The sequence below is a fragment of the Mchenga conophoros genome, linkage group LG13 (assembly GCF_057382185.1).
Source record: "Mchenga conophoros isolate Kocher_MC1m ecotype Shallow Benthic linkage group LG13, M_conophoros_male_GT1.1, whole genome shotgun sequence".
In the NCBI taxonomy this organism is placed as follows: Eukaryota; Metazoa; Chordata; class Actinopteri; order Cichliformes; family Cichlidae; genus Mchenga; species Mchenga conophoros.
The window spans coordinates 17,729,249-17,755,365 of record NC_140538.1 but is presented as its reverse complement, the minus strand read 5'-3'; the positions used below and the strand labels follow the sequence as shown (position 1 = coordinate 17,755,365).

The 26,117-nt window shown below is 40.3% G+C and overlaps 2 protein-coding genes across 2 annotated transcripts; one reads left to right on the top strand and one right to left on the bottom strand.

The window, feature by feature from the left end:
* Positions 1-3,538: 3,538 nt before the first annotated feature.
* Positions 3,539-9,496, bottom strand: slc25a28 (solute carrier family 25 member 28). Its single transcript, XM_085296870.1, has 4 exons — positions 8,981-9,496; positions 6,535-6,763; positions 5,692-5,748; positions 3,539-5,289 (listed from the first exon to the last, which is right to left on the bottom strand). Exons 1-4 carry the CDS (start codon positions 9,323-9,325, stop codon positions 4,739-4,741), a joined length of 1,182 nt encoding a protein of 393 aa, XP_085152996.1. The 5' UTR covers positions 9,326-9,496; the 3' UTR covers positions 3,539-4,738.
* Positions 9,497-13,811: 4,315 nt separating this feature from the next.
* On the top strand, positions 13,812-24,847 carry pyroxd2 (pyridine nucleotide-disulphide oxidoreductase domain 2). Its single transcript, XM_085296867.1, has 16 exons — positions 13,812-13,983; positions 14,318-14,337; positions 14,428-14,521; positions 18,753-18,826; positions 18,934-19,089; positions 19,246-19,399; positions 19,512-19,573; positions 19,651-19,748; positions 19,847-19,988; positions 20,079-20,213; positions 20,293-20,365; positions 20,720-20,873; positions 21,511-21,662; positions 23,176-23,282; positions 23,659-23,779; positions 23,979-24,847. Exons 1-16 carry the CDS (start codon positions 13,860-13,862, stop codon positions 24,047-24,049), a joined length of 1,737 nt encoding a protein of 578 aa, XP_085152993.1. The 5' UTR covers positions 13,812-13,859; the 3' UTR covers positions 24,050-24,847.
* The last annotated feature ends 1,270 nt before the right edge of the window (positions 24,848-26,117 follow it).

The window sequence follows — 26,117 nt, the reverse complement described above, 5'->3', positions numbered from 1 at the left end:
ACTCATCCCAATCCACCATCAGCTGGGATAAGGTTAGGTGATTGTGGAGGCCAGCAAAACCCATCTCCCTGCCATCCCCTCCTCCTCAATGCTCCATGATGAAAACCACATATGCAGATACCATCAGTTCACCATCCCTTGTGTTTCTTGCTTAAATAAGTCCTCTTTTTCTTATTGGTCTCTTATTAGACTGCTTGCTTTTTGAACTCTAGGAAGCACTGATGGGGTTTCAATCTGAGATGCCATTACCTGCCAATATAAAACTATAATTAACATCCTTGGTACCACAGAGGTAACTATTTTTTTAAGTGATTTTGCACTGATTTGTTTATCTGCTGTTCTTGTCATAACATAGATTAAAATGTGTTTGCACTACCTTGCCATAATACAGTTTACGTATTATGTTTATGTTTAGTGCTGAAATGCTATCTCAAATTCTGACTGATTAGAATGAATAAGTTACTCACAAAATATTAACCTGCTTTCATCTAGTTGGACAGAATTTGCAGATCTATGCAAAACTCTTAAGTCTAAAAACAATTTTTTGCACAATGATTCACTTGCAGTGCCGAACGAGGCGGAGGTTAAACTGCGCAGATGTCATTTCTTAAACCCAACAACTCACAATTGTTTACACTTGTTGCTAAGTTCAAAGTGCTCAGGCTGGAAGGGTGTGTTGAAATTTGAAACCAGCAGTGAATGGAAACAGTCCGAGAGGCAGATGAGGAAGACAAGGAAGAGGAAGAAGTTTCAGAATAGTAATATATGATTACATTTGAGCAAGGGCTGTGGGTAATGTTTTTTGCTATATGTAACGACAGCCCATATGAAAGCAAACTGAAGAAATGTAGAGAATGAGACATGATTTTTTTTTAATTAAAATGTCCCCTTTCATATATTTCTTACATAAAATAATGGCTACTTTTAAAATTATAATATGAGACATATACCCTATATGAGATTCACAGTATAGATAATAGTAAACAATAACTACATGTTACATTCTTGAGTAAAACACAGGCTCATACTGTCAAGAGTGGGAAAACAGTGGTTTCTTCTTAGCTCACTTTTTTGTGCTTTACCTTATTTCATTTACTTGAAGAGAAGAGAAGAGAAGAGAAGAGAAGAGAAGAGAAGAGAAGAGAAGAGGAGACACTGCAGTCTTCCACATAATATTCAGGCATATAATGGATTAATGTCATATAAATATACATAGTACCATACTCCATTTATCTTCATTGAAGTGCACATATGCACACACACAAATATAGTAAGAAGGAGGCAGACAAATGACCAGACTAAATAGTTTACTCCTCTCAGACTGCTGAGATTTGGAGCAGACATGCTTATTCACACAGAGAGAGGGAAGGAGATACAAGCAGACAATTTTAGCAGGATAAGCTATGGCAGACCACACATACTGTGGACTGTACATGCATGCAGACATAGTGGGAGAGCCCAAGCAACAGAAACAGTTCATTAACACTCCCTGTTTGAACAGGTGTCTGCCTGACTAACATGTTTGTGTGTGTGTGTGTGTGTGTGTGTGTGTGTGTGTGTGTGTGTGTGTGTGTGTGTGTGTGTGTGTGTGTGTGTGTGTGTAGAGACTGAGGTGGGGGAGCTGTCACTCATCACCAAGTGCTAAGCCTGCTACTCTAAAACGCATGCATCCAAATGCTGTTTCCTAACTAAAGGATTTTGTTTATCTAGCATTTGTTTCATATCGGTACAAAAGAGCAATAATTGGACCAAGTCAAGCAATTTTACATCAAAAGACTGCTGATCATTAAAAGTCTGCAAATGTAAGTAAAACATCCGTTCACAGCTTCTTCCGGGTGCAGACATGCACCCTCGTCACAGTCTGCAGATTTACAGAACACTGGAGTGCAACTTTGTAACCTGATTGATCAACAACAAAGTTGAAGATGCTAGCTGATTTGATATAGTTCTGATTAAATTCAGCTGATTCTATGTTGTGATGTCAAACTGACACTTTTACAAAAATCTCTTGACAGATATTAAAAGAGCAGTCACAAGTCTGAGTTTCCCATTTGTATTTGTAATGTACATGAATTACTCACAGGAATTACGTACTTATGTAGAATAGAATTTTCATATATGATTTAATCCAAAAGCAAATTAATGAATGGAACAAATATGGAATTTCAGACATTATGATTTATGAGTAACTAATCATATTAATTTCTTTTTTGTTGTTTTCTATGGTTCATGAAAAAAAATAAGAACTGAACTTTATTGTAATTGTCAATATTTTTACTTTCATGACAAAGTTATTAAAACTAGTCCATCAGGATTACAACACTTGAAAATGACAGAATAAACATTCACTGCTTCAGAATGTTTTTTCTAGCTTGTTGCATGAATTGCAGACTTGACACTGAAGATATGAATGTGAATATGATGAATAACTCATGAGTCATGGTGACTGATGTACCTTTGTTGCATTAATACATATACCTGTCTTGAAGCACAGCATGCATGACATACGGTTATTTATTGAGTTTTTTTCCCAACTTTTACGCCGATGTCTTCTGTGTACTTGAGGTAATTAAAGTTTACAGTAAAATGTTGCTTTTTGAAAATATTAATCAAAATCTGATGTTTGTGTCTGCGTCCATCAGATTTTTAAAAACTGACCATTACTTCGACACAGACTTCCGCATAATCAATATGATCCATCTCCGAAGTCTTCACCATTCACCCTTTTATTTATATTTTTTTCTTCCAAATTCCAAACCTTCACTCTTCCAGCAGTTTGAATTCAGCCAGCGTGTTCACAAGTTCAAGTTGCACTTTCAGTTTTGAGGGGGTCAAAGTTGAAATGTGCACCTGTGCTCAAGACAAAACAACTGTACCTGCCCTGGATGAAAAGTAAATGCCTGCAAACACACACAAACTTACCATGTGTTTCTGACAGCACAGATGTGGCTGCAGGCTTCGCCTCCCTTTTGATCCACCCCGTTCTATGCTTTCTGTTCTAAAGGGAAACAAACGCTTTGGATCTTTTATACAGAGTAAAACGGCAATTGTTACTTTTTTGACTGGTGAATTTGCAAGAGTGTTTTAAGTCTGGGGTGTCAAATATATCGCCCAAAGGCCAGAAATGGCTCCACCGAAGATCTGGCCCAACAGATGGCTCCGCAAAGTATTTAAACTTCAGAGGAGCATGGCACCAAGCATTGTGTTACAAGTTGTTAAGAATACATTCATGAGAGCTTTCCAGTTACTTATGAGTTCTTACTGATAAGAACATTAGCTATGGGCTTCCATACCACAATAAAAGAAGGTGAATGGAGCCCTACCACCATGTTCTCTCTGTTTTTTTTTGTTAATAAATGCCTCATTTATTGGTTTTATGTAAGGACTTCACTGCTCCAACCCACTTAACATAAAAGTGGGCTGTGTGTGGTCCATGAATATGAGCTTCACACCTTTGTATTGAGTTATTCTCTTGCAAAGCGTGCACACACACACGGGGAAAAAAATAAAACATTTAAAGAAAGTTGGGCTCCCCACCTTTTAATAACAGTGAATAGAGCCCGACTGCTGGGTCTTTATTCCACAAGTGCAATTCAGTGCCAGAAACAATCAGACATCAATCAATAAGAATGACAGCTTGCATTAAAGTGTATTCAGTGTGGGTACAGTTGTATAACTAGCCTCTTGAGACTCTTTTGGATACAGCATAATGTACACAACCTTTTCTGTTGAGCACTAACAATGAAGCTCTGTTGTTTACAAGACTGTTAATGCCAGCTAATGCACATAAAGGTCTTCTTCTTCTTTTTTTAAAGCTGTCCTCTGCCAAACAGGTAGACCGTGACTAATTACAGAATTAGGGAAAACAATAATATATGTTCTGGAAATAAAATAAGATTTGAGTTATCAAAATGACCAAAAAACTACTTAAATACACAATTCTGACACCTGGGAGCATCTAAACGTTTGTATTTTTTGCCCAATTAAATCATAAGCAAAAGTGTTAACACTGATATTTGAAAAAACAAAGTAGATTCACTATTTTTTAATTACTTTGCCTGCAAAAAAAGGGGGGCTACCTCAATCTGTAGAAACTAAGATGTTCTTTCCTAATCTGTGGAGTCTCAAGTTAATTTATAGGGGAAAACATACTCTCTCTCAACTTGAGTTGCAGCTTTGGCCAAGTCTGGTTTATTGTCTCAAGGTTTCTGGACAGTGACACTTTTCAGGAAATAAATGTAGATGTTCTTGCTTTAAGTTGATTGCTTAAGATGCTGAATTAAGAACTGAACGCTCTGTCTGTTATGAGGGATCTGGATGACGAGTCAGTTATTTGCAAACTCAAACTCTGGATGGGAAAAATAAAAATCCAGTTCTAGGACAGCAAAGCTACAGAACTACTAGAGGCAACAAAGTAACACTACTGCCCCCTGCTGACTATTCTTTCAGCTTAGAACTCCTTACAGCCTCAGCTTCAAGAATCAAAGGATGCTAGTTTGAAAACTTCTCCAGATCAGCTGGTTCGCTTTTACATCACGGTGTTGTCCTGTGACTTAAACAATATCTATTCTTGAGTGGTAAAGAAATATATCAACTCAAACTGCCTTTGAGGATGTCTTTCTTATCTGCTATGTCTGAATGGGATTGGGACAACTGAAGTGGATTTTAGTGAGATACTATGTGCACATTAATATCTCCTTGTAGAAAGAGCTCAGAGTAGATTACACCACAGAGGCATCTACATCTCAGCTTCCATTTGTTGTGTTCTCCTCTTGTTGTACTGGTGCTTGGTGAGTCCATACTTGAAGAACTCATAGACTGACCAGCTGATGGCTGTTGAGGGCATCTGGTAGATGACTCTCGCTTGGACTCCCTTGAAGAAGCCCCGCAGGCCGCCCAGGCTGTATACTGTCCGGAAGGCATGGGCCAGGCCTGAGATGTGTCTGTGGGCTCCTTTGCCGGAAGACATGGAGCCAAGGGCTAGAGACTCCTGGGTGTTGAGCAGGGTCTTGCAGACATCCAGAGGCGTGGTGGCTGCGGCTGCGATCGCTCCGGCCAAAGCCCCAGACAACATGTGCGATGAGGGATTGTACTGTCTGTGAGGGTTTAACAGCTCCTGAAGGTACTCGTAGGTCATGAAGTGGAGCGCCTGGAAGGGCACGTTCATAGTGAGCTGGGTGGTGTAGCTGCGGTAGAATGCAGTAGGGCCCTCTTTCTGCCACACTGCACGTACACAGTCCAACACGCCGCGATAGGGCGAGTTATACATCTGCATTCGCTGCTTCACAACTGAGGGAAACATGGTGTCCAAAGATGGTAGCGCAAAGGTGGAAAGACAAGGAAAAAGAAACGAAAAATTAGGAAACCATCACCTGCAGTAAAGCTATCCTTAAGAGAATAAACATACAACATATACAAAGACATAGTATGTAATTCCTCAGACAGCTGCAAGCCATCTAACAGCTGCAAATGAGCTCAGACCAGTGTCCTTCTACTGACATGTTTGGGCAGGTGGTCTACAGACAGCTGTGAAAGTGACTATGTGAAGCTACAGGGCTGCGGCCAACATGTGAAGATAGTTGGCCCAGGTGTGGCACCTGTAGGTTTCCTTACTGAAACCCAAAACTGCTGTTTTGAAATAGAAAAAAAATATATATATACACATCTTAACTCTCAAAATGCTGCCCTTACCTTCAGCTGGGTTCATGACTGCGTCGTGAAGCAGTGTGGCCACACACCCAGCTGTTCCTGAAACAAACACACTTCGGAAGTCACTACACATTCAGATAACTACGGCAAAATAGGAAACTAGAAGAGACTGCAGAAGAGAATTTTCACTTGCAACAGAACCCATCTGACCTCGGCACAGCTTATGCTTTTTTAAAATTCCAGCTCAAAACAGCAACTCACAGCAGAATTTCTGGAAATTTAATAAACTGCTGGTGTAAAAGAACATTTCTGACCATGGTTTGTAAAGCAAAATGTAAGCAAAGAGAGACACCTAGTGGATAAGCCAGCTTATTTCTCATTTGAGGGATTTCAATCAGAAGCCTAAGCTTAATAAAAGATGACTAACAGGGGAAAAAAGGTAGATGAGATGGGAGAAAGAGGACTTACCCAGCCTCCCATTAAACTGAAACAGAAGAAAGAGAGTGTAGGAAGAACAAGGTAATGGCTGACATTTTTTATTTATTTTTTTTAAGTTGAGATGGCTTAGCTTTACACGATCCACTATTTAACTTTCCTTGAAGCCACTGAGTGGCCGACAGCTGTCCCTGGCTTTTCTTTACAGTATACAACTGTAGCTATGAAAAGCGTTTATCCGATTTGATGTCCTGCCAGGGGTTTTTTGGACTGGTCAGGCAGCACACAGATTAGGCTGAGTCAGCAGCTTCACAGACGAGGGCATTTGGCAACACTCTTTGAGTCGGGAAAGTCCTAAATATCAACCGGTTACAGTGATCTCATGGCTAAGATTGCTATACACGATCTATTAATTTATAACATAAACTGTGTATGGATGTTTTATGGTACCATTAGCCAAATGACTGTTAGCCCCTGGATGAATCACATCACTTAGAGTCTTTTTGAGTTTTTCATAGCTGGCAAAATACAGGGCATGGGCAGGACCCGCCCCAATAGCTGTTGCATTCAAGCCTCTCAATGGCCGCCAGATTCCCTCTGTGGCTACAATCCGGCGAAGAGCATCCATCACATTCCTGTAGCGGGCCGCAGGGTCGGGCTGAAGACTCTGCATTCGTGTCTGCGAAAGAAATGGCATTCTGATGTCAAATAGAAACGTGAGCAGAGTGTGCCACTATCCTGTCCACTATTAACTTAGAATTAAGCGATATGTTTGCGGCGTTTGACCTGATTCTGATCTAAAAATAGGATAGAATGCATAATTGAACTTGTTCCATATGTCTGCCTAAGAAGACAATGAAGACAGCTCTGAATAGAATGCATTGTGAATGACGGGTTAAATGAGGGAAATGAGGTATTTGACATTGTGTGGGGTGTATCTTGGTGTACATGCATAAATGAATACAAGGAAGTATGCAGTTACAAGCTCCAGGGTCACAAAGGGACATAAGCTGACTTCCTCTAAGCTTCTTTTCCCACTGACCCTGAAACACACCTTTCTCTTTTCCTCCTTGCACACGCTCACACACAGGTGGATGATCGATTATATAGACACATTAAAAGACAAGAGCAAACAATTAATGTTTAAATCACCTGGTATGTGATATTTATAGAAGGCTGCATGAGTGGACTAGATGATTGTGTCTGTCTCCAAGGCACCAACAGCAACATAATCTCCTAAATACCAAACTTCCAGCTGAATGGACAAACTTAAACCCCACTGTGTCCATGCACAGCTCTGCAGAGCAATGCTATGAGCATACTGCACACAAAGTCAGTGCACACACTTGTAGTATTAGCAGGGTATTGCAAAGAGGCTGAAATATCCTCAGTCACTCATTGTCGTGACACATACACATGTGTGGAGTCCTCACCAGCTGTAGGTTTGCTTTGTTTATCTATAGCCTGTGGTTATATAACTACAAAGCAATGACCTTTGTAATGCTATGCTGTAACAAGTCCATCCATTCTTTGAGGAAAAAAAACAACAAAGGGTTGTTTTGGGTTTCATTTTTCATTGACTAGAGAGTCAAATACTCTAAAGTGTAGCACACTTCTTCAGAGCCGCAGCAAATTACTGGGATTTACGATACAAGAATGACTAAATGCCAGCCTATTCAGAACTTTATTTACAGTACTTAAGAGAAAGGCTTATGTGCGCGAGGGAAAGATTTTTTTGGTATAGCTACTCTGCAAAAATACAATTCTAATGCTAAATGCATACTAAACACTACTTTTAAAAAAGTTTGATGATTTTACTTCTAATATGTAAACAAATTCATGCTTCTACTAAGGGTGTCCAGTATTTAGTGTGCTGGTACTCCCTGACTGCACTTTGCTGCATTTCAATTAGCCAGATCTCATGTGTGACTTGGTTGGGAAAATGCTGAGCTACACTAGTTCCACAAAAGAAACTATACAAATAAAAAAATAAAAATGCCCTCATCCAGGTTCAGGCCTGTAACTGGCCTAAGTGCGCTACAGGTGAAAGACACGGATGAAGTGAGAGTGGCGATATTCTGCCTGCCAAACACAGCTCAGTGTCCTGAAACCACTTTGTGGCCGCCTTCCTCTTGGCTGTAACAATGACCTCTTTGGGCCAGTGTGGCACAAAATAAAACAAATCTTGGTTCACTGAAGCTGCATGATTCATGCAGTAAAATATCTTTTTTGGGGGGATGAGTGAGGGAGTTGCTCTGCTGCGCCAGGCAGCTTTTTCACTGGGTTTCTGGGAAAGCAGCTGCTCCACTGTGGGGGGAGAAGGGGCAAATTGTCTTCTATCTTGTAATAGTCAAAGCCGGAAGGGCGTAAGTTGCAAGAGAGAACAACTTGTTTTTGTAAACACAGAGTACACATTTCCTCCATTGTTATTTTTGGAATGGCTGACTCATTCTCTTTAACTTAACACCTCTTTATTAAGCAAGTGGTTCCCCGTTTGCTCGCACAAACGTGCAGTTACGTAACATTACATCCGCTGAAACTCTTGACAGCAGACTGATTTGATAATTACGTTATTAGTTACACAAAGCTACTCCTTTTTGACTTGAATGGCGGCTAAACAACTTATTACGTTATTCGCACTCAGGTTGACGCTGTAACAGCATGCTAACAAATAAGCTAATACGGCTGTTAAACGCTAACTGAGCCGACTGACCTTGTCCTCATAGCAGCCAGCTCTGCGGCGTGTTTGGGTTAGCGAGCAAGCTAATGGGCTATGCTAATATGCGTGATGGCTACATGAATGGTAACCCCAGACCACACCAGGGACTACGGAGACGAAGCATTCAACAATCACAGAAAGTTGTGGTTTTGCTGGTTAGCCAGTGAGCCGTGCTACCTTAACACAGTCGATGGGGAACATGAGGCAGTGCTCCATTATCCCGGCCACAGCTCCGGCCAACATGTGGGTGCTAGTGGAAGCTCCCTGTGGCAAACCCTCATAGTCCGGTTCAGAGTCCTCTGACTGTGCATCTTGTGCACTGCGGATCAAATCAATAGTCTGTATTTCAGTTTCCCCTCCGATCCGGGGTGTCAGGCTTCCCACGATACTTTCTGAAACTCCCCAGAATCTGCCCCCAAGCCATCGAACTTCTGCCCCGGCAGAGGCTCCTGCAACCCCGGGATCATTCCCTGTGGTCTCCGCTGTCATCCGACGCCTCCTCACAAATCCATCTGTTTCCATGAGAAACGAGGGGATGTGTTAAGTCTTCTGGCTCGCGTGCACGGCTGGTCGTGGACCTTAAACTTTTACATTCCCTTGGGGAGCTTTCACAGTTACTTCCCTGCTACACCATTCCCTCCCCTCCTCTACCCCTGACAGCAGCGGGAGCCAGGAAAGGGAGGCCGTGACGGTAAACGCACAGCGAGCCCCACCACAGGCCGCGATGAGGAAACAATCTCTGATTGGTTACGATAGCCAAGTACTCCTCACACCATTGGATGATATCCATGCCCCTCATGATTGGATTTTGACGAGCGTTTCAAATCCGGTCATGTGGCGTTTGACTTGAGGTGTTGCTACATGGTAGCTCATCTGTGCAAGCCATCAAAAGACCCGAAGATCACTGTAGGTCAGCCTCAAAATGTTTTAGTGGCTGTGAGCAAACCGAGACACGCGTGATTACAAGATAAATGGGCCAGGGTCACTATTTCACAGTTTTTGTTGTCACTTTTGTTGCTGTCCTAGTGTGATTTGTGGTGTTGTCTAAAATACAAACTGCAATCTGTGTTTCTTCTCTTAAAAAATACTGGAAAACCTTTTGATAGGATACAAGAACATTTAGATCGGTATTATTTGCTAAATTGAAGAGACTGTGTATGTAATAACAGTCGACATAAAGAACTAAATAACAAGAATTGTGTTAAAAGTGCTTAAAAAATGTCCATGTGAGGCTCAGCCCACTAACACACACCAATCATTGATAAGGTTCAGAAGTAATTGATCTTCTCATTACAATGCAGTGTTCTGTTGGAAAACTTTGAGTTCTAGTATCAAAGTGACATGCCACTTAGGTCACTTTGACATTTAACACCTACCCGAATTGTTGGAGACTAGACACATCCCTATGGAAATGATAGTCCTCGGTGGCTGTGGCCATCATGAGAAGCAAGAGCCACAACTCTCCCTGCAAAAACTGCTTGAGGACTACCTCAGAGGGGCTGACCCAGCCTCTAAACACCAGTGTCTGTTGGATGCTTTTGAATAAACCCAAACCACAGAGGCCACATGCTGCAACCTACAGGATTCCATTCAATCCCATAGTTGACCTACACAATAATCACTATAATAATAATAATATTAATCACTAATTTTGAGAGCACTAATATATATGCAAATACCCTACAAATTATTCTGTAACACATTTCCATGTGCAAAAAAAGATTGTAGTGATAATTATGCTTCTTTTGTAGGCTGGATTATATCAAGCATGGGATGTTTACCAACTATGAAACCATTTTTTGCAAATCTATGCTAATTTTTAATCTTTTTAAGCAATTGTTATAATGTCATATGAAACATAAGGCTGTTAAGAATGTATTGTTTATTATATGATCATATTATGTAGGGCACATATCACTTGATTATGTATATTTTTTGATATCAAAATGTTATGTGTGAAGTTGTCAACTTTGTCTACAGGACTGTATGACTTCAGTGATGCAACAGAAAATAGACACATTACATTACCACAATTAATTATTTAAAATACATATTTATCCCATTCTACAGACATTGCTGCGAGCATAGGGATAAATGATGTTACAGATTTGTGGTGTGGAGTTATGTGCAGCATGTAGGCTGTAGTGTCCATAACAGTAAATGATGTGCAAACATCATAATGGTTTTGTGCACATGAATAAGAAGCATTTCAATATGTTTTACTCAATTTTATGTCAGATTTTAAAATAGACAATATTTAAGTACAAATAAATTGATATTCAGTAAACTTTCACTTATATATACTTGCTTTCCATTAAATATTAATGTGGAAATGATCATCTTTTCCATTATTCCAAGATAATATCCAAATTGAGGTTGTGTTACTTAACATTTATTTGTATATCGAAATGAAGACATTTGCCAAAAGTTTACAGTTTACAGGGTTTAACTGCAACATTTAGTAGTTGCAGATTAGTAATCTGTAGTGTCCGTAACACTATTGAATGGTTCACAATTTCTTTATCCCATTTCACAAAATGATAAAGTTGCAAAAACAATTCAAATATTAGCATATAACAGACTTTTTTTTTGATAAATGTCAGCTTTTGAGCGTTTGACTGGGCAACCTGAGGGAGAACAGCAATTGTTGCATTTTTGCAAGAAAATTATCAATATTTATTTGATTTCATTCATTTAATGTTGTTTGTTTTGTGTTTTTGACATTGTGATTTTCTTATTAGTTTTGTTTCCCTTTAATTCTGGACCATTACGTATGTAATAACAATTGATTGATCGATCGATCAGTTTTTATGTCCAAACTCTAAAATAAGTAAGTTTGATTCTTCTAGCACATTTAAAATTGACTAAAGTGAAAACAGGGCTTTCCTTCTTTGAAAAATTACAAATTGTAAATTATTGACAGGGTAATAAAGAGAATATTTGTTATTGTCATATGACAAAGTTGATTCTGCTTTTCTTGTTCATTAACAGTGAACTTCATCATAAACATTAAAAGCGTCTTTAATTTGATACATCAAGTAAAAGAACGTCATATACTCACTCTCCACCTTCATGGACTGCTTTGAGACAGTAGTTTATGATTAAATTATTGTAAATGCTGAGAGCTCTAACATCTTCACTAGTGAACCACTCTGCCTGGAGGCACATGAATCACTTTTTTTTTCCATAAAATGGGCTAATTGTGTTTTGGTGCGGAGCAGTTATAGCATAATTGAATTTTCTCCTTTATTGCCTGGGAGAGCCTCTAAGGGCATCAGTGTTAAATTTCTGCCGACAAAGGGGAATGAAGTGTTAATTTCTGCTTACAAGAAGAAAATCTCTTGCCTTGATCTTCTGATCTAGTTAAGGTTGATTGGATGATTTACCGCAGACGTTCCTTAAAGGAAAACCAAGCAGACAGCATATCTGGATCATTTCTCTTCCATGAAACTAATGCTACTGTAATACACCGGGGGAGAGGCATGTTAGGTCTAGCGGGAAACTCTAGATCACCATAACACATCATTTCATTTCCCCTACCAAGAGAGTGCACAATCTATATAAACCTCAGGAATTATTTTACACTGTCTAAGCAAAACATAGTCAAAAATCAAAATTATATGGAGAAGATGAGAAGATAACTTGCTTATATTCTGCTGTGTTCGGTTGTTTTTGTACCATTTAACACCCTCCCTTCCTTAGATCTCCTTCTCCTGCTCCATTTACTCCCTGGATTGTTTCATAGCATGATGTATGGCCTCTTATCCCATTAATGCAAGGTGAATGAACCACTAGGCCAACATGACATCCTCAACAGCAGCACTAGGAAACTATTCTGTGTTAAGAGCTCATCTTAAAGCTCTTAATGTGAGCCCGTACAGTGAGATAACTCAAATACAGCCACAAACCAGCCAAGACTGATGACACTTCTGGATTATCATACTTTTCATATTGAATTTTTAAATTAAATTAAATTAATCAATTTAATCCTTTCAGCTTTTTACATACTAAAAAAAATCTGATTTTTGCAAATTCCCAAGTTCTGCCTGTCAGTATAAGAAAGACTTTATATTTAATATTTTTTATTAAATTGTTTGTTTAACCAGGTTGTAGTTGAGATCTAAATCTATTTTTCAAGAGAGACCTGTTTACAAAGAACCATATAGATAATAGATAATACATGATCACAAATTAAGAAAAAAAAAACATTTGCAATAGTAGTTTGAGATAAATGAACATAACCTTTAAAATATCCCAGTGAAATCAGAGAATGTAGCTTCATAGTTTTTGCTTGTTTGTTTGTTTTTAAGCTTATCACATTTATGCCCAGCAAAAACATTCAAAACAAGTGAACCAGTGAATTAGAGGTAATGTTAATGTGTCCTGTGACTTGATATTGAAAGTATGCTACTGTGTTTAAATTGAAGCAGGGAGTAGAGTCAAGATCCTTGTAAATAAAATAAAAAACTATATACAATGCTGCTCTTTTCAATTCGCTAGTGAGTCTCCCCACTTTTGAACTGTACGTACAATACATACAGTGCATATTACCGATGTGCTGACGCGAACTGTGAACCTGATATTAATGGAACAACCCCGCCACCATGTGTTCACTTCCAGAATAACACCAACACGTTTGGTTTTCTTTTTTAAAATTACTTTGTGACTTTAAATCGAATAAATATCCACATTAAAATGTATTTTATGTATCCTAGTATTTCTGCTATGGGCGTAGCCAGTATCAGGGCAGAAGAAGGATGTGTACTAAACTTTAACTGTAACAGCGTAAACTCAAAGTGTATAAAAACTGCCTCATGTGACAGAAATACCACATTAGCTATCTGTGCAAAGTTCATGTGTCATTTCACTCCCTCTCTTATCAATACGTCAGAAGTGAACCATTATACATCATATAACTACTATAGTTTACTTCCATATCTCTGTATCTATTTCCCTAACTGATGAGGTCCATAAAGGGTCGCCTCCAGTATGAAACCCGGATCTACTTCACCACAAAAGAGGGAGGGATTGAAGTGGAAGAGTCCAAACTCCTGCCATGGCTCTAGCAGCGCTGGCTAACCGATGGTGGAGGGCTGTGACCCTTGCGGGTACAGTGACAGGCTCCAGGTCAAGTCACACTGCTTTAAAATCAAACTACGACGCATTGGTCATCGGTGGAGGTGAGATTTGTGGACTGTAGGAAAGAAATGCAGAGAGCGACGTATACTGTAATAACGGGCGATAGATTTTGCAAAAACGATAAATCTGAGTTTGTAGGATTGTAGTATAAATAAGGTAATTTCGTATAGTAAAATAAATATTGCATTCCAAGATAACTGAATTTACTCCGTTTACGGCTGTGCATAGTTTAATCTTAATTATTCAACTTTGAACTCATTACTGCAGGGCACACTGTATACACAAAATATTTTAAAAACCTAATTATGGAACAACTTTTTGAAACTTCATGCATCGGAATCGGTTTTAAATTGCGTATTTTACATCTCTTTGTAGGACACAACGGACTGGTGGCAGTGAGTTTACATAGTTACTTCCTAACACCTGCTTTTGCAGTAAGGTTTCAGTACTGTGGTGAAAGTGATGTGTGCTTTGTATGCCTGTAGGCTACATATCTTCAGAAGGGAGGTCTGCAGGCAGCAGTGCTGGAACGCAGACATGTGCTGGGAGGTGCAGCTGTTTCAGAGGAAATCTTCCCTGGTAGGATTGACTTCTAGCTCAATTAAATATAAAAAAAAGTATATATTTGTTTCTGTTTCTTAAACTTAAAATACATTTGTTAATTTTGGGGTGCAAGAATTTCCTCCACTGAAAAACTAGTCACAGTGACACTGAACAATCACACACTGATTTTTATGGAAACTATCTAATTGTTTGAAGAAATACAGGTTTTCTCTTATTTGGGTGAACTCACCCTTTACTGGTAATTGCTTTATTTAATATTTATTAAATGTGTGTTATGTCACGTACTGTTCTCATTCCTAGCATTTGTTTCGATGTCTCACTATGGGATGTACCTTCCTGTGTATTCCTCAGAAGGAGGAGCATGTATCTTAGTCCACCAATTTGATCGGCACCAACCTTGAAATAGCTTATGTTATTACCAGTGTTGGGCAAGTTACTTTGAAAAAGTAATTAATTATAGTTACTAGTTACTTCTTCAAAAAAGTAACTGAGTTAGTAACTGAGTTACAATATTGTAAAAGTAATTAATTACTTGAAAAGTAACTATTGCTTTACTTTAAAAAAAATGTTTAACCCTCTGGGGTCCAGGGTATAATTGGCCATTTTTTACTACTTTTGATTTTACCTCTACATTACACCTTTAAAAACTATTTACTTTGCCTTGTTTGGTATCATTCTTTTCAGTACAACCTCACGTGCCTGAATTTACAGTTATGTTTTCATTTTGACATACTGTATTAACACAATTGATTTAAAATCAGACAGAAAACATAAAATCAGAGTAGAAAAAGTTATATTTTTACTGTAACAACCACAAACATGTTTATTGAATCATATTTCATATTTCATAACTTCCATAACTTTAAATGCAATTGTCAATTTTAAAATCCTATGCACAAGTTTTGCAAACAACAAAGTTATTTGTTTTGTTATTTTACCTTTTACCTTTTTTTTAAAATAACCATTTCAAACTAATTACATAACAATCAGCTGTTCTGCATTCAATAAGATGCCACAAATGATTTGTGCGACTCCAAAAACATAATTTCTGTCCACCTTAAAGGAGAACATCACAGCCTGATACCTGCAGGTCTGACAGCAGCAGGTGTATCACTCCTGTTTTTTACTTGGAGACAGCAGTCGCCTCATTGTTCTGACACACAACACAAAACTATCCACAACACTACACACTAACTACACAAGACAACACATTAACCCAAACACGCTAAATGTCACAGATCTCTCACATCTCAAAACTCGCTCTCTCTTTTTCTACAGTCTCTCTCACTCGCCGTCACTCCTAAAACTTCCCCCTCTTCCTAAACAACCAAATGTTATGTTGCCATATTATTTTTGATTGGTCGACATGGTGCATTTTTCCACCAACACAAATGGGCTGTTTTTTTGTTTGGTCATAAGCAGAGAGTGCTTGCTGTCCTTAGATAGTAAACGTGACGAAACTATTCAGGAAAAAACGCTGCGTATATATTGTTTATCATGACTCTGGTATATATCACCTTGTTGCTTTGTCATCTTAAAGTAGTTGTGATTGGCTTAGCACGATTCTTCCTGAGTCAAACAGCAGCACTCATGCGATTGTTTTGCCCCTTAGCTCCAGGTGTTGTGCCAAAAAGTGATCGTCTGCCAGAAAGTGATTGCCGCCGTCGGGGGCGCATGCAGCTGCTTAAAGCTGTAGCGCCCAGATTACTTATGTAGACAGCTACTTCCGTGCAACTGATATAAGATGCGGTAAGCTGAACACAGCTTCAACCATCTGTTTGTTGAAAAATAGCAATGCGACTGCGCTGCATTTTCTTGTTAGTAACGGTAACAGCGTTGTAACGATAGGAATAGTAATTCGTTAGATTACTCGTTACATCACTGGTTACTACATAGACATTATTCACAATCCTCTCCTCATTTCGGCCCAATCTCAACCTTCTAGGGCTAACTAGCTTGACTTTCCACAGACAGGAGTGTTAGCTAATTCCCATAGCTGTTTTCTCCTGAACCCAAATCGTCACCATAGATCGGGTGTCATACCACTGGAAGTGGTCACTGGTGGTGACAAGGAGGGAGTCACGGAAACCGAACCACAGGCTGGGGCTCACAGCTGGGCCTAGCCGCAGTGGTTCTCTGAAGAGAACTCCCAGTCTCCCAGTCTTCCTGGTGCTGCTGGAAGAGGTAACTGCCTCCTGGAGGGCCTCCCGTTCAGCAGCAGAACCGCCATCCAAGGGCCTTCTTCCCTGGATTTTGAGGGCATAGAGAAGCACGGCCTACTCTGTGTGCCCCACATGGAGCCGCTAGTTGCAGGCCACCTCCATTCATGGCTGGCTAAAGCCTCCTCCAGGAGCCCCATACTCCCATCGAAGGCAGACCGCTTTCAGTCCATCATGACCGAGAGGGCCTACAAAGCGGTGGCTTTTAGCTGTAATGGCACTGAATGTTTCCCCCATTTTTGTTTCCTACCAGCCAGTGCTATGTGGGGGCATGGCAACCAGACCTGACCCAAATGTCTGGGAAGAAATTACTGTGATCACACATATTTCACTCAGCATGCAGCACTGCGCAGTCCAAGCCACAAGAAAATCCATGGGGATGATGGCGTTGCACGAGCGAGCCAGATTGGTCAACCTGACAAACCTGTCAGAGAGGGAGGAGGAGGACATTTTGGTCATGCCGATCGTGTTTGATGGGATATTCAGCAGAAATATGAGAGAGAGGATGAGGCATTCAAGCTCTGCCTCCCCCGGAAAACTGAGTCAACACCTGCTCCTGCCCCGAGATAGACCTTCACGCAGGTGTTCGTCTGGCTTCCCACTCAATTTGCTATCTCCAAACGAAGGAAGTCCCAGCTACCACCAGTACCCCCACTCAGGCAGGAGATCAGGGCAGGCCACTGAAGGGCTAACCCACACAGCCTGTCAGTCAGTATGCCGGGAGGAAGAAGAGAATGGCCTGACAGCCTCCTCTGTTACCCCAGGTGGAGAAGCTGAATATTTCCCATTCACCTGCCATGTTCTGGAGTGTGTTGTAAGGGCTCTGCTGCCCCATCGACCCCTCGCTGATATGCGTATGGAGCCCATACACCCAAGCTGCTGAGGAAGGAGACTTTGTTTCAGCAACAACAGGCTCTGTCTCCGTGTTGAACCTTACAAGCACACACTCTTGTTTGATAAAGCATGTTCCACTGCCCACTTGTTCAATTCCATCGACCTGAAGGACACATATTTTCACATTCCCATTTACCCTCCACAAAGGAGGTATCTAAGGTTTGCTCTTCGGGGTGTCTGTTACAAAGTGCTGCCTTTTGGTCTGTCACTGAGCCCCAAAGTGTTTGCTTGTTTCACAGAAGTGGCGATAGCACTGCTGAGACAGGGGGCCATTCATCTGGCAACATATTTAGATGACTGGCTCTTTCTGGCGTGGCTCACCTGGGCTTCATAATAAATAGCAAAAAGATTGTGTTGGCTCCAGTACAACATATAACATTCCCCAGTTTATCTCTGGACTCAATCAAAATGACAGTTTGTCTGTCAGAGGAGAGAGTGAACATGCTCAGAGCATGCCTCGTTCTTTTCCACCTGCACAAATAGTTCTCTTCTTTCAGGGCTTCTTTCAAACTGAACCCCATACTATGCATACTCTCTCTCTCTTCATATGTGTGTGTGTGTGTGTGTGTACAACAGCTTTATGTTTTGTCTGTGTGTGTGTGTGTGTGTGTGTGTGTGTGTGTGTGTGGGGTGGGGGTGGGGGTGGGGGCAGAGGGAGTAGCCAAACAGGCTAGGACCGGCACTGCTTGTGGAGATATATTGCCATGATTGCTTGAAATAAAAGTAGATAACTATTGTCTGGCAATACGGGAGTCTCCATTTCCCATGGTGACACATCGAAACAAATGCTTGAAAAGAGAACGTTAGGTTACTTGCGTAACCCCAGTTCTCAGAGTAGCATGAGTGAGTCGTCTTACCAAGCAACCTTTCGTGCTGGGGCAAAGCAAGAAGAGGTGCTTATCTTAAATAATGACTATCTAATAGCGCAACCTATTTAAAGGTGGGAGGCTATGCCCGACGTGGTCGTTACAATCACCAGCCAATCAGGATTGGTAGAGATACAGAAGAGACATGCTTCATGCAGGGAGGTGCATCCCGTAGTGAGATATCGCACTCATGCTACTCTGGGAACCGTAGGTTATGCAAGTAACCTAAAATTTTACTCCTCTAAGAGAAATTACATTGGTTTGCAGGTTTCCGCTTCTCTAGGTGTTCCTACTTGCTCAGTTTGTTAAGACCGCACATATACAGAGACCTGGAGCTCAAGGTACACAAAACCAGAATCACAAAGAAAGATTCTAGATATCATGAGATAATATCAGTCCTTAGCCTTGCTGCAGTTCATCATTTTTCCCCCTTTTTCTACAAATTCAGAAACATGGGCTGAAGGTGTATATGAGAGACCCCCATGCCTTCACCCCCATGTTGGAGGAAGGGGTGAGAGGTGCTCCTCCACGTTCTCTCACTCTGGGCTCAGATCTGGCCACCAACCAGATGGAGATCGGCAAGTTCTCACAGAAGGATGCTAAGGTGATTTAGGTTTGAAAATAAACATAATAAGTAATTGTTCATTTAGGTTGATCCAAAAAAATGTTCTTTGCTTTGCTGGACCTTTATTTCTATGTGATACAATCCCACACACCTTTGCTTACCTACATCTTCACCTATTCCTCAACATACATACAGGCTTATCCTGAATTTGTTGCACACTTGGAGAGGCTAGCAGATGCTATGAACCCTCTCCTGGATGCTCCACCTGTAGATATTCCAGGTTTCACTTCTGGATCACTGAGACGGAGGGTGGCTGCAGCTAAAACACTGATGCCCATCTTCAGATGTGGTGGGTTGGTTTATTTATTTTTTAAACATTTTTTATTCTCCAAATTTAGCAAGTACTTAATTTGTACACTGCATTAATTTAGTCATTAATATTTCTGGCTCTTAATCCAAAGGTCTAAAACTGGGCAAAAACCTTCCAGACTTCTATGAAATCGTAACTGCTCCAATAATGAAGGTTGGTTAGCGATTAAACAAAGACGTTAGTTCCTCTTATTTTTAGATTGCATAGATAACGTGTATTTTGTGTGAAAGATTCTCACTCAGTGGTTTGATTCTGAGCCACTGAGAGCCACTCTGGCTACTGATGGTGTAATAGGAGCCATGACCAGTCCTAGTAATCCTGGCAGTGGGTGAGACACATTTTACAGCAGCCTATGACAACCAAACTCTCGTAATCTTAGATCTAGCTGGACAGAATTACAAGTGACTTGATGGTTTTGACTTGCAGGTATGTTCTCTTGCACCATGTGATGGGAGAGGTGGAGAAGGAAAAGGGTGCCTGGGGTTATGTAGAAGGAGGCATGGGAGGTGTGTCTCAGGCTATTGCTAGTGCTGCTCGATCTTATGGTGTTGACATCTTTACAGAAAAGGTAATCACCTTGATTTGATGTTGTTTATTTCATGGATTCATGGGAAATTATGTTCTAGCTTCCCTAACTTCTTGCATTTATCTTTGGCAGGATGTAAGCCAGATCCTGGTTGGTTCAGATGGTGATGCTAAGGGTGTGGTGCTAAAGGACGGCACAGAAATCCACAGTAAAGTTGTTTTATCAAATGCTACCCCATATATTACCTTCAAAAACCTGACACCACAGGTAACTCAGAAAACTGAACACCATTTCTAAGCAAAGCTCTGAACAAAGTCCCTTATTCTGACCTCTTGTATCACTACAGTCTGCTCTTTCTTCAGAATTCATCAAAGCAGTAGACCAGATCGACTACACTTCACCTGTTACCAAGATCAACGGTGAGTCTTTCATCAATCAGAACTTAAAGTTAAGACTGGCAATATAATATACTGAGGTAAAAACGTACATCTTTTAGTCATCTTTGGAAAAATGGTTTGTTTTGGTGGGTTTTGTATCAGATGTTTAATCCTATGAAGAAACTGGGTCTCAACAGTTATTCAGCTTCCAGTGTCTTCTGCACGCTCGACCAAAATTTGAAGTTTATTAAGAAAATGAAAGAAAATGAAGCACATACACTCATTCCATGTCATTTTACCTGTTGTGATCTCTTCTTTCTTTCTTTCTTTCTTTCTTTCTTTCTTTCTTTCTTTCTTTCTTGCTTTCTTTCTTTTTCTTTCTTTTTTTTTTAACAGTGGCAGTAGACAAGTTGCCAAACTTCTTAGCATCTCCCACACCAGGTGATAAACCTGGATCACACCATCAGTGCTCAATCCATCTGAACTGCGAAAGTGTGGATGTTTTGGAAACAGCATATAAGGAAGCAAAAAATGAACGACCCTCAGCAAGGTGAACATGTCTTCGCATAAGTGTTCTTTTAAAAATGTCAGATTTGTGCATGCCAAATCAAGCTGAAATGTCCCACTGAGGGAAGAATAGAATAGAATAGAATAGAATAAGCCTTTACAAAGGCTTACAAAGGATGTTCTGGGGAAGAAAAGAAAACTAGCTTTAGTTAATGTTCAAGCACAGATTTGTGCAGTGCACATGTACACTTCTTAGTGAACTGGAAAATACAGGGCAAAGTTTTAGGCGCTTGTTACTGAGATAAGGGATTAACTGTGTAGTTGCAAATGGTAGAACGTATTAAAGTGAGTAGTGTGAATGTTTAGCACTTCAACCTTAAAACCTTTGAGATTGTACAATAAAATATACTTTCTCATATAGTTTAATACAATTTTTTTAGGTTATGTATTTTCAACATATATTTTTCCAGGTTACTCACATAAGTAGTCCACGTGCAGTATCCTTATCTCACAGATAACACTTACTTACCCTTGAACTAGTTTACATCCCGCTAAGGATAAAAGAATTCACAGTCAGCACTTACTTGAACATTATCACCCAAATATATCTTTAGAAAATCTTTATCCAACATGTTTGTCAATCCATCATCTGGTTGCATCATGTTCCTCTGGTCTTGTAGGCCTATGGTGGAAATGACCATCCCCTCTGTGCTGGATCCTACTCTGGCTCCCCCTGGCTGCCATGTGGTGTCACTTTTTACCCAATTCACCCCCTATTATATAGAAGGCAGGGAGTGGACAGACCAGGACCGGGAGGCATTTGCAGACACTGGTTAGAAACACAAATGCTCCACTCTCTGGACTTCTTAATGTTTTGAGCGTGCCAAACATGTTTACTGCTGGTAGATTTAGTTCTAGCTTACTATGGCAGTATGTTTGTTTAGATTCACAGTCATCCAGTTCATAGTAGTCTTAAGATCTTAAAGGTGACTGGACTTCTTGAAGTTTTTTGAAGATGTTCCACCTCCCAGCCACATACAACATTTCCAAGCACCTTTTCACCATCTCAGCTGTGCTTGTGGGTAACACCGCATCATATCAAAAACTCTACTGACTTCAAAAGAAAAAGCCTTGAACGTACACTAGATCTACATGAAACCATAGTGTCCTTTGATGTGGTCTTGCTTTTTACTTATATACCTGCAACCAAGGCAGTGGCGACTGTGAGAAACTGATTACAGCAAGACAGCTCCTTACACAACAGAACCAGCCCTACCTCGATCAGATTTGTACACTGTTAGACTTCTACCTCAGCAGCATGTATGTTAAATGCAACTATTGTTTTGGTGTGGGGGGTTGGGTACTGCCATGGACTTCCCATAGCCAACCTTTCCATGAAGGAAGTTAAAAGTAAAGCTCTTTGGCTCTTTCAAATTAATAGCACCTAACCTAGCCACAGTAGATATGTGGATGACACCTGGGTCAAAATCTAAGAAGTAGAAGCCTTCAGTATTCATGTGACCTCAGTGGATAGAAACATAAAGTTTACCAGGGAAAATACAAAGATTAATAGTTTGCTATTTCTGGCTGTGTGCATTTAGGAGGATGGAAGCCTCAAAATTGTAGTTTACTGAAAACACACACACACACCAGTAGCTACTCTTTGACTCCCACCACCTACTGAAATGTGAACTTGGGGTGATCAGGAACCTGCAACACCAGGCAGAAAGTGTTCCCTCTTATCTAGAAAGGGAAACAATGGAACACATGCAAGTAAAAAAAACTCCCAAAAAATGTGGTTACTCCAACTGGTCCTTCATCAAATCAGCAAAGATGCACGAAAATAAGGTGAGAAACCAACAAGGGAGAAACAGAATGAGGGAGAAATGGAACCACATTGTCATCACTTATGTAGCAGGTCTATCAGAGGAACTATCAAAGCATGATATTCCAGTGCACCTGAAACCTCTGGTTGTAGTGAGCCACACCTTTTGTCAAACCTTGGCTCATGTATGGGATAAAACCTGCTAGCATTTAAATACCCGAAGAAGCCTCCTGGATGAGACCTTAACCCTCTTTAAAAAACCTAAAGAAGTCCAGTTACCTTCTTTTCAAGCTCTAAAGCCTCACTGTAGCAGGCTTCAATGACACTGAAGGGAACTTTCTTAGACATTTTCTTACAGTTTAAATGGAACAATGAGTCAAGTTTACAAATTGACTGGTGAATCTTAGGAATATATTTTCTCCAAAATTATTAAAATATTCAAATGAATTGGACTCTTTAAATGTCGTGTATGTTGATTAATGTGTTTGAGTGAAAAGCATGTCTGTTTCTGTCTCCTCAGTGTTTGACTGGGTAGAGCAATACGCCCCTGGGTTTAAAAAGTCCGTGGTGGGCAGGGACATCCTGGCCCCTCCTGACCTGGAGAGGATCTTTGGGCTCACTGGAGGGGTAGATACTATGCACTGTGGATGCTGTAGCACTGAGCAACACTTTGAATGTTGACACGCCACTTATTTGTTTGACACAGTCAGCTGTTCACTGGATGAGGAAGTCATTTGCATTATTTTCAGTGTTCAGTCACTAACTGCCTACTTTGGGACGTGGCTGTTGTATAAGCAGTTAATGGTGACAGGCAGCTTTATTACAGCACGAGCCAGAATCAAAGTTCACACACTGTGTGACACTTAATCGCTTAACTGCATTTGCTTCTGCCTCCTTTGTATGAAGAAAACAGTAAATAACCACAAGGGAGGCTATTTTTCTACTTATAGCCCTGGAAGGAAAAACAAAAGGGGAATTTAAACTTTTGGTCTTGTTTTTACAGAATATCTTCCATGGATCAATGTCACTGGACCAGCTCTACTTAACACGACCCTTGCCCTCTCTCGCAGACTACCGCTCACCAATTAAAGGGCTCTATCTGTGTGGCAGTGGCTGTCATCCAGGTTTGCTTTTAATGCTCAGCTGAACGCAGAATTGCAAATAAGGCTGTTTATTATGTTGTACAGTAATAATACAATGTTAGCTGGTCTTAGAGAGCACACTTAATGAACCTTTGATCTTAAGATGTGCCCATGCCTTCACTGCTGATGATAAATGACGGCCAGGATGGCTAATTTTTCCATGTCGATATGTCATTTTTAGGTGGGGGTGTGATGGGTTCCCCTGGCTGGAATGCAGCCCTTACCGTCATCGCTGACTTGAAACGTCGCTGAGGGCATTATCAGATAACATTATCAATGTGTGGTCCGCTTATCTATGCACTACATTTCTTTAGAGTGAATGTGACTAGCTTGAAAAAATCAATGTCATATTACAACAAAAACCAGCCACTTGTTAGATTAACTTATGATTAGATCATTATGATTTAATAGTTAAATGACTGACGTAATAATACAAATGACATGGGATTAAAAATGACAAGTAGAGCGCAATAAAACAGGTCTGGACAGGAAGGCCACGTGAAAGGTTTACCAGTGGAAAAACACAAAATCAACACCAACCTGTGAGCCACCGGAAATTACTGATGCCACCAAAGCAAACTGAATGCAAACGTATTATTAGAAAAACTAATTCTTGTTTTAATTAAATTAACAAAAACTGTGAAGTGATGATAGTCATGCACAAAGGAACATTTTACTACTCTATTTGAATACTTTTAAATAAACTGAAGCCATGTCTAATTTCCTTTAAACCATGTATGATTGTTTGTTTCTTATGTTGCATTTATTTCACTTGGGGCTGATGTCACAGCTTAGAGTGTCATGATACTAAAACATAGGTGTTTTCCAAAAGAAATAGCTTGAAGCAATTGTATTTTACCCACATTATAATATACAATTCTGTTTTAATAATTTTCTGTTGTGAGACATGCCCTGTCCTGTCCTGAAATTAATGGTGGATAACTCACAAAATGTGACCTAATCGGTTTTAAATTCAATCTTTTACTATGTATCTTTTGTTGGTTATTAAAATCATTTTAACAGCTTAGAAATATCTTAAAACCTTATTAATGCAAATTAAAGTTGATTTTTCTTTTCCACACCCTGAAAGGATATTCTTGGGGGATACAGGAAATACAGGATACAGGAAAAGAAGGCCGTCGCTTCCCTGAGCAAAGACCACAACATCACTGTTTTACCAGCTGATAAGGGGAGATGCACCGTGGTCCTAAACACTACAGATTACCATACAAAGATCACTACTCTCCTCAGTGACAACAATACCTACGAAGCCTTAAAGCGAGACCCCACAAGCAGCTACAAAAAGAAAGTTATAGCTTGCCTTCAAGACTTTGAAAAGGACAAAATTATTGACCGCCTTACATATCACCGCCTTTACCCAGGGGATGCCATACCCTGCATCTATGGACTTCCTAAAATCCACAAGGAAGCTGTCCCACTCAGACCCATAGTCAGTAGCATAAACTCAGCCACTTATAACATTGCTAAACACCTTGCTACCATCCTTGCTCCTCTCGTGGGGAACACCCCACACCACATCAAGAACTCCACCGACTTCACCGACAAGGTCCAGAAACTTACCCTGGATCCAGATGAAACCATGGTGTCCTTTGATGTAGTCTCTCTCTTCACTTGCATACCCACCACGGAGGCCGTGGAGACTGTCAGAAAACGACTACAAGAAGACAGCTCCTTGGAGGACAGGACCAACTTCACACCCGATCAGATCTGCACACTGTTAGACCTCTGCCTCACCACTACATATTTCAAATACAACGAAGGCTTTTACAGACAAAAACATGGCTGTGCCATGGGCTCCCCCGTGTCACCTATTGTAGCCAACCTTTACATGGAGGAAGTGGAAAGGAAGGCTCTTGGCTCTTTCAAAGGAAGAGTACCCAGCCACTGGTACAGATATATGGACGACACCTGGGTCAAAATCAAGACACAAGAAGTGGAATCCTTCACTGCGCACATTAACGCTGTGGATAAAAACATCAAGTTCACCAGGGAAGACACAAAGGACAACTGTTTGCCTTTCCTGGACTGCGCTGTGCACATTGAAGAGAACGGCAAACTCAACATCGAAGTTTACCGGAAGCCCACACACACGGACCAGTACCTCCTCTTTGACTCCCACCAACCTGTAAATGCTCTTTCCAACCTGTAAATGCTCTTTTGCACAATATTATTACTAGATATATTATATATTATTATTATTATTTTTTTTATTTTTTTTTTTGCACTAACTTGTCTTGTAGCACCTTGGTTCCTGGAGGAACGTTGTTTCGCCTCACTGTGTATTTTTAAACTGTATATG